General features: G+C 29.4%; 1 protein-coding gene across 3 annotated transcripts; it reads left to right on the top strand.

Moving 5' to 3' along the window:
- Window positions 1-2496: 2496 nt before the first annotated feature.
- LOC123271201 (transcriptional activator protein Pur-beta) lies at window positions 2497-11319 on the top strand. Of its 3 annotated transcripts, XM_044737446.1 has the most exons (8): window positions 2497-2961; window positions 3059-3465; window positions 4882-4929; window positions 8504-8622; window positions 8709-8811; window positions 9071-9189; window positions 9283-9510; window positions 10779-11319. In XM_044737446.1, the coding sequence occupies exons 2-8, from the start codon at window positions 3429-3431 to the stop codon at window positions 11019-11021; spliced, it is 897 nt and encodes a 298-aa protein (XP_044593381.1). In that variant the 5' UTR covers window positions 2497-2961; window positions 3059-3428; the 3' UTR covers window positions 11022-11319. The 3 variants fall into 3 exon arrangements, with proteins under 3 accessions (XP_044593381.1, XP_044593383.1, XP_044593382.1); XM_044737448.1 differs by lacking the exons at window positions 2497-2961; window positions 3059-3465; window positions 4882-4929 and adding an exon at window positions 6110-6265; XM_044737447.1 differs by lacking the exons at window positions 2497-2961; window positions 3059-3465; window positions 4882-4929 and adding an exon at window positions 7868-8189.
- Window positions 11320-11453: the final 134 nt, after the last annotated feature.

Raw genomic sequence — 11453 nt, 5'->3', positions numbered from 1 at the left:
TTGTTGAGTTTATTCTTGTCAAATTAAATGATACTGAAGTTTTCTGACAGATGTTAATTTTTTTTTATTTTTAAAAAAGTATTTTCAATTTAAAAGATGCTTTGAAAAATTTTTTTTAATTTAAAAAAAAATTATTTCTAATTAAAAAAATGCTTTGAAAAATTTTCATTAATTTTTTGAAATTTTTTTATGTGGAATTTTTTAATTAAATTTATTGATATAAAATTCTAAAAAAATTTATGAAAATTAATTTAGTAGATTTTTAATAATTTAAAAATTTTTGTAACAAATAAATTATGGTAAAAAAAATTGACATCTAGAAATTGTAAAAAATAAAAAATGCAATTTTTTAAAAATAATTTTTTGGAAAAAAATTAAAAAATGGTCATGATTGTTAACTTTAATGTCATAAAAAATTTCTAAAGTCTGTCAACTTCAGTGTCATAAAATAAATAGGTATTAATCCATATCTTGATATAAAATTAAAATCCCATATCGAAGTCAACACAAACAAGCATACCTCATATAGGAATATGTAAATAATTCATCAATCACATATTATGATTATTCCTAAATAATAAAACTTTCAAATAAGGGTAAAAATAATAAAAATATATGTAATAAAAATGTATTTGCGGCCATCAACTTTTTAATTTTTATTTACTATCATGGATGTTTATTATTGTTATTATTATTATTATTTTTTGAGTTAAAAATTTACAAATGTGCCATTAGTTGTCAAATGTTCGATTATTTAAAAAAAATATATGAAAAGTGGCACATTGAATTATTGGCATTGAAACTTTGAAATGTGTATGATTATAAGTTGTTATTATTACCATTATTATTATTATTATTATCATTATTATTAAATATTAAATGTAAAATATATCGCTATTATAAAGTGCGCGTTGCATCAATTGTGTGCCTTATTATGTGGCGGCCATTTTCGTGAAATAAACAAAAATAAAAAAATCTTTGAAATGAAAATAAATACAATAAAAAATGAGCTAAAGATCAACGTGACAATTAACAGAAATAGAACACTTAAAAGACATTAATAAAAACAAACCGATCCTAATTATACATTTTTTTAACTACCACCTAATTAATAGGGGTTTACTTTTATTTTTCTGGGTACCGAATCGTTTTTAATAAATACTCTGTTTAAATAAAAAAAAAAAACAGACACACCAAATTAAATTATATTATTGTGTATTTATAAATTAAAAGCGATGAGCATAATTATTTCTGAGTCACGTTCAATGTAAGATTACACTCTAGATGTATGGGTACAAAATACGCATAATTGTATTTGGACTTGACCGTGTTATTGCTTTAAAAAATAAGAATAATAAAATTAGGTTCGAATAAACAGTTGTTTCTTCTTTATTTAATTTTTTTTATGTTGTTACTTAACAAGTTTTTTAATTGTTTGTAATATTTTTTTGAGATCCTTCTTCCCTTTTTAATAAAAATCAGACAATTTTTTAATAATTTAAATTAATTTAATTAAAGACAACAGCAATTTTTATCATTAATTATTTTATCATTGCTCTAGGATCAAAATTTAATAAATAAATAAATAATTTAATCAATTTTTATGAAAATTTTTTCAACAAATCAAGTTGAGAAAAATTTTCTGAATTTTTTCAAGTTAAAATAATTATAAAAAAACTATTTTTAAATTAGCTTATAACTTTTTTTAATTTTTAAAAGTCAAATTTTTTTTTTCAAAATAGTTTGTCATAAAAATAAAAAAATTTCAAGATATCTGTTGACTTTAATAATAAAAATTAAAATATTTATATTAATTTTAGTTTCATTAAAAGATTTAATACTTACTATTAAAACTTATAACATTAAATTTAGCTGTCATTTGACAATTTTTTAATTTTTTTAATAAACAAATTTCTTAAAAAAAATTCAATTTTTAATTTTTTTTAATTTCTAAATGTCAATTTTTTTTTTATAAATATTTTTTGATGACATTAAAAATTATTTTAGAATTTTTTAACAATGAAATTGTTACAAAAAAAAAATTAATTAATAAATTCCACGTGTAAAAATTACAAGTGAAAATTTTTAAAAGCATTTTTTTATTGTAATTTTTAAAATTAACAGCTGACAGCTAACTTACAAAAATTATTAAGATTATTAAATTAATTACTATTTAAAACTTTAAATTGATAAATCTTAAAAAACTATTAATTTTTTAATCTAAAAATGAATTATTAAATTAAAAACTAAATATTCACCATACTGAAGTCAGCTGACAGCTGTCAATAAAAAAATTCAAAACCAAAGACGACTCTAGCGCCACCTGTAACAAAAAATTAAAAAAAATCCCGCTGAAACCATCAGCTGACAAGTAAAATCCCTGTTAGCGATGATAACGCGCAAAAAACAAAGACGCACTTACCAAACCACCAGAAGACTAAAAAAAGACAGACGAATGTCAGAAATGTATGTCGGTTGGCGTGATTGGCTGGATTGTAGCCGTAGAATTTGCGGATGTCGTGTATTTGATTGCGTGTGCCTTGACGGGGCACGGGGGTAGCAAAAAACTGGTGAAGGGCAAGCTGAGCTGGTGTACTGGTGTAGTTGGAGTACAGAGAAGAGCCGTATGTAATAATAAAGTGTAGAAAAGTGAACCGAGTCTGAAGTGAAGATCGGTGGGTCGCGGCACGGGTGCATGGGAGAGAAGAGAGGTGCTCTTACACGTACGTTACATGTATAGTGTGTAGTGCAGCCAGCCACGGGTAGTCGAGAGTCGAGGAAACGACAGAGGAACCGTGAGTTTTGTTGAGTCGAGTCGGAGCAGAACGAGCGTGGTGCTGGCGAGAGAGAGGTTCACCAAGACGACTTGGTGCCGTGGATGGTCGGCGGGTCGGACGACCGTGCTCGAGTCTACTACCTATAATTCCCAAATCCGTCGTGTCGTTTAATCCCGTTAACCCAGTAAGTATCCTTGTAACTAATCCGCGGCCATCAACAAACTATTTCTATAATTATTATTTATTAATAAATAATTAATAGTCACGGAATTATTTTTTAGTTGGTGATCTACGTCCATAAATATATAAAAAATATATTAAATATATTTTGTGTGTGTGTGTGTGTGTGTGTATTAAATATATAAAATCACCCAACAGCAGCTGTGTACGTGTGTGGATACATATACATACACATAAGATTGACAGAAGTGAGAGCGTGATACCCCAGGACAGAGAGGGAGTGAAAAAGAGGGAGCGAACTGGGTGTCGAAGTTGGTGAGCGCGGAGGACAAGTGCCGGGAGCTCTTTCGGAGCTCCTCTTGTGTTGTGACGTTGGTAACGTAGGTGAAGAAACGTTGGTTTAGGAAAAAATTCAGGAGAAGTAAGAAGACAAGAGGCTGCTGGTGAACGTAGGACAATCCGAGAACAATCATGTCTGACAGAGAGAGCTTGGACGACCAGCCGCAAAGTAAGACCGAGTATACAAATCATTTAAACATCAAAATTAAGTAAAAATTTTTAGAATTAAAAAAATTATTACAAAAAATTTTCATTTGTCAAAAACTGAAAGTGCAATTTTTAAAAAATATTTTTTAGTTTTAATTTAATAATTATAAATGTCGGCTAACTTTAGTGTTATCATTTAAACTATCGAGCTATTTTGATATGATAGATAGATTGTCACCAAAATATATAACACACTGCCGACATCTTTTTTGGAGCAACTATCCTGGTACTATCTATCAGTACAAGATTATTCCATACTGTTTGTTGTTTTTGTTTAAATTAATATATAGTGACATTGTTCTTTTTTATTTACTTTTTTTTTTTTGACACATTGTGATATTTGTTTAATGGCATGGCGACGCGATTGGTAATTGTTTCGGTCCTCGTGGCGTTCTGTCAGACGCCGAAAAAAAATTTTTATTTTCCACGACTCGAGATCCAAGATGGCTGCTACGTCGCTCGAGAGAGCCCTCTCTATCTTTGGACTGTTGTCCATCTCTTTTTATGCTCCTTTGCACCATTCTGCTCTCTAGCATACATTTTTTTTATTTATTACACCCTGGTGTTTTTTTTTTTTTATTTTTTTTTTATTTAATAATTGTTGTCATTATTAGTATTATTATTATTAATCGTTGGAAAAATATTGCTCCACTCAATGATACTTTGTTATAAATTATCAATGTATTAAACATTGTCATACTGTTTTGTCAAGGTCGTAAATGAGTTTAGCTTCCTCGAGTATAGCTTCGTACAGCAACTCGCTTATGATGTAATCGATTTGATTATATGACTACCAGACCGGACAATTTAACACAACATAACCCCCTTTTTTTTTTTTTTTTTTTTTAATATTTATTATCTCAGTTGTTACGGCTTCTCGGTATTTATATTTAGGATTTAATGCAGAAACTTTTCTATATATGTACCTAGTTTACTTCATTGGTTTGCTTTAGTTGGATAGTGAAAATTAATTTACAAGTTATTTGATTATTTTTAGAATTTTTGAAAATAAATTAATTATGGCAAAAAAAAATAGAAATTTAGAAATTTAACAATGCAATTTTTTTTAATTATTTTTTAGAACAAATTTTTTTGTCAAAAAAATTGTTTTAAAGTTATTTTTTTGTTAAAAAAAATTAAAAAATAGTCAAGTGACTGCTAATTTTAATTTCGTAGTTAGATCAAGAATTTGCAATAAATAAAAGTATTTTTTTTTTGCATAATCTTTAAAAAAAAAAAATCCGTCCGGACTTGATAAATAATAATAAAAAATTTTAATAATAATTATACAATATTTTTAAAGAGAATGTTCCGATAGTTTATCTAATCTTTAGTGTAACATTTAAAGTGACTATGAATTTTTTTTTTTTTTTTTCAGAGTATGGAAACTCTAGCATGGATGCTGGAGGAGCTGACTTTGACGCTGGTAAGTTTAAAAAAAATTAATTTTAGTACAATAACTTTCAAATTAATTATTATTAATTGCTACAAAGAATTATTAAGAACTAAGTTATGAATAAGTGAAAAGTTACTAGTCTGGAGAACATCAAAGAGAAATATGGTTGATTGAAAAGTTGATAAATAAAATCGATCATTGAATTACAAGGCTAAAAAAACAATTAATTATTGGAAAAGTATATTTGAATAACGCGCCTACAGTTAAACGTCATTGGGTGAGTTTGCGCCGAGTGTATGTCAATTTAGATTTTTTTCCTGCGAGTTCTTAAAATAGAAACTCATCAGAGGATCACTAGCAACTGCTACGTCAACTCTTCGAATAAAAACTACTTGAACAATTTAAAAATTATTAATTTTTATCCCAGCTGATTTTTTCACGGGCTTGGTAATTTTAAAAGAAGAAAAGAAAACACTGAAGAAATTACAAATAAATGCCTTAAAAAAAATTTAATTAATTAATTAATATTAATATAAAAAAAAGCAGGATCCGACGATACCGATACAAGAAAATCTGTAAAATAAATTATCCCAGATAGTCAGCTGTCCGTGACGTCACTATAAAGGCAAGTGGGGGCTCCGGTCACATGGCTTGAACAGTCTGATGTCACGTGGCCTCACAAGAGCTACAAGAGGACAGACGACTGTACATCAGTAGACTAAAGCGAGAAACATGAAAGCGCATGACGATTCGCGCGCTTCGTAATCGCCGATCCGGTTGATCTACGCATTCCACAAGCATGACGATCGACTCCATGAATGACCGGTACGTCATACCTGGTCATTACATTTTTTACTTAAAGAAATAGAAGAAGATATAAAACTTTAATAGCTAATGTTTGTTTTATCCTCGAGCTTGTCAGTTTATCGGACAGGAGTGGAGATCTTAACTTGATACTTCACACACGAGACAATTAAATACAATAACAATGTAAAGAGAGAGAGAGAGAGAGAGAGAACTATTGTATTATTGTAAGTGTTGTACTGCAAACACGGTGTGTCAGCGCTGACTACTGTACTATACGGCCACGCTTCATCACTCTCGATTAGTACTCACGCTAACGTCTTCGCGAATGTGTCAAATTTAAATTTATTTTCTGCTATTGGAATTAGTTTATTTTATTTTATTATTTAATGGCAATATTGATACTGAGTTTTAAAAAATAACCCGGATATTGGGATTTATTTTTATGTTGGTTGTCCAACCATATGGAGGGATAATAATAGATTATCTGGAAAAATTCATTCCATGGTCAATGGCTGTAAAGAAGACACTATGGATAAAATTCAATATTGGCATCCAGAAGGTGAAGTTTATTATTAAATTAATTAATCCATTTTTTTTTTTTTTTTATAGGCTACGAAGCTGCTATTATTGTTTGTAAATTATTGAATTTTAATAAATATACTTGCATTGACTCAATGCTGGATACATTGAACTGGATGTCGATAAGACAAAAAATTATAATACATGTCTGTTTATTCATAAAGTTAAATGTCGTGTTTATTCTGACTGTTTATACGAATTCAAAATTAAAAGAATGAGAACAATAATTGCTGAAAAAACTATCACTAGTTTGGTATAATTACCAGGTGATATAAGAACAGAAAGTAGACTAAATATGTTTAAAATTCATTTAAAAAACTATATAAAAAACAATGTAGACTATTTTGTAAAATTGAATGAGAAAAAATGGTTAAAATTTTATACCGTAAATTGCAAATAAATTTAGATTAAATTTTATTAATACTAAGGCACAAGCCAAATGGTAATTTTAAAATTCAAAAAAGAAAAATATAATGTGCAATAACCTCAGACTAGAAAGAAGCAAAGTAGGCCTCTCGAATAATATAAAGGTCCTACTTAATGATCAGGAACAGTGCATCAAGACAATTTCATATTCCTAAAACACATTAAATTGTTAAACAAAATATAGACTATGTCCTAACGTTTTAGAAGATGTAAATAGAAGTCGTTAATGACCTAGATGCTAAAAAACGACTTAAAATAATAAAAATATAATAAGATTTACAAAAACCATATTAAAATCGTAAATGTATAAACTTAAATATGAATTAAAATTAGATATTAATTATAATTAAAACAAATCAACTGTAATAAGTTAATAAAAATAATTTTTGAATTATAAATTTTAAGAAAATTGGTTTTTTGAAAACATTTAATTTTTTTAATTAGAATAAAATTGCAAGTGTCAAACAACTAGGCCAGTGTTAATAACTGGGTCTTTTACCTTGAAATATAAATTTTAAATTTCAAAAAGTTATTGATTCAACTAACAACTCAATTTCTCAAAAAAAAAAAAATAAATATCATATCATAGCAGCCAAAATAAGACGCCAGTTACAACCACAATTCTCAACACTTAAAATCTTATAGCTATTATCAGAGAGATTTTTCACTTTTGCACTAATGATTCAGATTAAAAAAATAATCAAAAATATTATTTTTGAACTAGCTATGAGCTAAGTAAATAATCATTATTATTTGTGAATATTGTAGGGTGATTAAGATGCGGCCGAATAGAGTGAGTCGGCAAAATAGAATGAAGATGTATGTTATTAGGTTGGATAGGAGACTCGTGGATTTGTTGTCGCGTGGTGGCGTCGGCGCATCCGCGATGCAATCCTTTGTGGTGGCTCTTCGAGCTTTCTTCCCGAAGCTCCTTTTCGAGGATGCAGTTGTCATTGAGGCAGGTCACGGTGCAGCTAAATCGCGCAGCACTGGATCAATGCACTCGACAATTATTTCTTTGACATAGTTAAGTTTATTGTTGAGTTTGATTGATTGATTAATCAACAAGAAAGAGGAAGAAAAATTGGGGAGTGAAGTTATGTAAAAAAATGGAGCTAGGCTGACTGGACCCTGCCAGGAAGAATAATAAGTATGATTACTTGATTAGCTTTGGCTCGACATGGTGACCCAGGATCCAGACGCTAACATGTCTGATGGGTCCACTGCGGATGGATTGGAGGAAGCCTTTGGAGATTTATGCAGATGATCAGGATGATTATCACCAGGATGGGAAGATAAAACCGATTAGAATATGGAGGATGCTTTTTAGTGTGATTAACACTCGGTGGATTAGATGTTGATGGTGAAACATCGCAAGGACGATTTGTGTCAGTAAAAAAATATTAAGATGTTTAAGAGTCGGATATTCCAGGGCGATCTCAGTCCTGTTCCTATTCCTGGAGGGATCCAGCAAATTAGTACGTTGGTGTTTTTTATTAGTTAGATTGATCAGCTAGTAAATTAGCAAGATGGAGGCACGGAAGGATCAAAGGGAATAGTGGGCCAAGAGGGTGGTGCAGAGGTCCCGGAGGGTCATTGACCCCAGCCGCAGCTGTTATTGATCGCTACCAAGCAACTCTATTGGCCTTATCGAAATGCCTGTCCTACCCCAACCAATCTTAGTCTACTTATTTTCTAGGGCATTTTTTGAATTTATTTAAATTTATTTTTAATTTTTATGGTATTGTTTTGGGCTTTAGGAAGTATTAATTTTGGTATCTTTGCTTTTTAGGTCAGCATGGACAACAGAGTGAGCAGGAGCTCGCGACTAAGATGCTGCAAATACAAAGCAAGCGATTCTACCTCGATGTCAAACAAAACAGACGCGGGAGATTTATCAAAGTTGCTGAGGTAAATTTGAGGATGTTGATTTTGATGGTTTTAGGAAAATGTTTTATTATTCAATGCATAATATTTTGGTGGTTTATTTTATCTAGATCGGAGCAGATGGCAGGCGTAGTCAAATATTTCTAGCCTTAAGTACAGCGTCAGAATTCCGTGATCATCTCTCGACGTTCAGTGATTTTTACGCGTCGCTAGGTGGGTTATTATTATTATTATTATTATTATTATTATTAATAATTAAAGAGTTCTATATTTCAAAGCCAACTTCCCCGATCCAAATTGATGTTAGACTAAATTTAATTTTTCAATAAATTTACTTTCATCACGTTTATGGAAAAAACGGAAAATTATTATTATTATTATTATTATTATTATTTTATTTTAAGTAAGAAAAAAAATTTTACATTAATATATTTATTAAAAAATTATTAATTTATCTAATTTTATGATTTAGGTCCACCCAATCCAGAGAATGTACCAGATGACGGAAAACTTAAATCAGAAATGATGGTAAAAGATAATAGGCGGTATTACTTGGACCTTAAAGAAAATTCTCGTGGTCGTTTTCTACGAGTAAGTCACACTACATAAATTTCAAACAATTTCAACTAATTATCTGAGTAATTAGTAATTATAATTACTAACAATAATTGTTAAACACAACAGGTATCTCAAACGATAACACGAGGTGGTCCAAGGACACAAATAGCCATACCTGCTCAAGGAATGATCGAGTTTCGTGACGCGCTGACGGACCTCCTGGAAGAGTTTGGAGTCGATGACGGTGGATTTAAAGGGGACTTACCCGAGGGTCGTTATATGCGTGTTGACAACAAAAACTTTTATTTCGATATTGGACAAAACAACCGCGGTATTTACATGAGAATTTCCGAAGTAAGTCTAGTTTATTATTCTTTATTCTTTTTTTTACTTTGCCATTTTATTTTCTTTCACTAACTTAATGAATAATTAATTCATTTGTACAACCAACAACAACAACAACAATAATAATAATAATGACTTGAAAATTTTATTATTATTTATATTATTAAGAAAATATTACATAATTAAAAAATGACTTTGTATCTTGTAAACTATTGACATTTATAAGGATATAAGCTCATCAATTTTTCATATATTTATATATTTCACAAATACCATATATATAAAATATATAAAAATTGCCATGTGGGTACTCAAATGAAAGCTCTTGATGAGTGTAACATCAAGATGAGCTTATATCTTTAAAAATGTCAATAATTAAGAAATGACCTTGTATCTTGTCAACTATTGACATGTTTAAAGATATAGGCTCACCCTGACATAACGCTCATTGAGACCTTTTATTTGAGTACCCACATCAATTTTTCATATATTTTATATATTTATATTATTATATATATGTAAATATGAAAAATATATCAAAAATGCATGTGGGTACTCAAATGAAAGCTCTTGATGAGTGTAACATCGAGATGAGCTTATATCTTTGAAAATAATCAATAAATTACGTTGCATCTTCTTAACTATTGACATGTTTAAAGATATAAGCTCACCCTGACATAACGCTCATTGAGACCTTTTATTTGAGTACCCACATCAATTTTTCATATATTTTATATATTTATATATTTCAAAAATACCATACATGTAAAATATATTAAAATTGCCATGTGTGTACTTAAATGAAAGGTCTCGATGAGTGTAACATCGGGATGAGCTTATATCTTTAAAAATGTCAATAAATAAGAAATGACCTTGTATCTTGTGAACTATTGACATTTTTAAAGATATAAGCTCACCCTGATGTTACACTCATCGAAACCTTTCATTTGAATACCCACATCAATTTTCCATATATTTTATATATTTATATATATTATATATATGTAAATATGAAAAATATATCAAAAGTGCATGTGGGTACTCAAATAAAAGCTCTTGATGAGTGTAACATATCGGGATAAGCTTATATCTTTAAAAATTTCAATTTTTAACAAAGTACAGTGCAATTTAACAAAAGTTATTATTTAATAAAACAAAATTTTATTTATTAATAATTCACAAGTCACGGCAGTCACATAGTGACTGCAAGGTTGCTAGTTTGTAATTATTATTGATTACGTTCGATAAATTATAAAATAATAATAATTTATTTTTAGGTAAAAACAAACTTCAGAACAGCCATAACTGTGCCGGAAAAATCTTGGTCGCGGTTTCGTGATATATTTGCAGATTACTGTGAAAAAATGAAAGAAGGTGGTGGAGGTAATAGCTCCTCTGGAATAGGTTCATCTGGATTATCTGACAGCAAGGGTACCGTAGGATCCGGGCAACAGGTATCACCAACTTCCGCCTCTTCGCCTAATCCAAATCCGAATTTAGACTCAAACTTAATCAAGTGAAAAAGGTTTTAGAAACCTCAACTCGAAAATTTGAATTATTAACAACATAACAGCAACAACAGCAACAACATCAACAACTTTAAAAACTAAAACAGCTACATCTACAACTCGTTCTCGCTAATATTAAAATCCAACTTGTCAGAGCATATATATATTTACATCATCATCACCACTATCATCGTAATCATCGCGCCGGCGCTGTCGTCACCGTCATCAAAACATCGTCATCGTTGCCGTCGTACCGTCATCATCATATAAACACACGACACTATTAAATATATACAACTATAGACACGTACACAGTCGTTCATCCCATAAATTTATTTTTTAGTTACTATTAATTTTTTTTTGTTATTAATTAATTAATTAATTAGCAAACTAAATAATGTTATTTTTTAATTATAAGAATTAATTAATTGGCTTAAAGCCCTA

The sequence above is a fragment of the Cotesia glomerata genome, linkage group LG9, assembly GCF_020080835.1.
Source record: "Cotesia glomerata isolate CgM1 linkage group LG9, MPM_Cglom_v2.3, whole genome shotgun sequence".
NCBI classification, from domain to species: Eukaryota; Metazoa; Arthropoda; class Insecta; order Hymenoptera; family Braconidae; genus Cotesia; species Cotesia glomerata.
The sequence above is the reverse complement of the archived record's forward strand: the minus strand, read 5'-3'. Positions and strand labels throughout refer to the sequence as shown.

What these genes read in the sequence shown, in the direction of transcription:
- LOC123271201 (XM_044737446.1), top strand. Translation starts at nt 3,429, where the DNA reads ATGTCTGACAGAGAGAGCTTGGACGACCAGCCGCAAA. An exon ending in AGGAGCTGACTTTGACGCTG is followed by an intron (nt 4,930 to 8,503) that starts GTAAGTTTAAAA and finishes TTTGCTTTTTAG; the next exon opens with GTCAGCATGGACAACAGAGT. An exon ending in TTTACATGAGAATTTCCGAA is followed by an intron (nt 9,511 to 10,778) that starts GTAAGTCTAGTT and finishes ATTTATTTTTAG; the next exon opens with GTAAAAACAAACTTCAGAAC.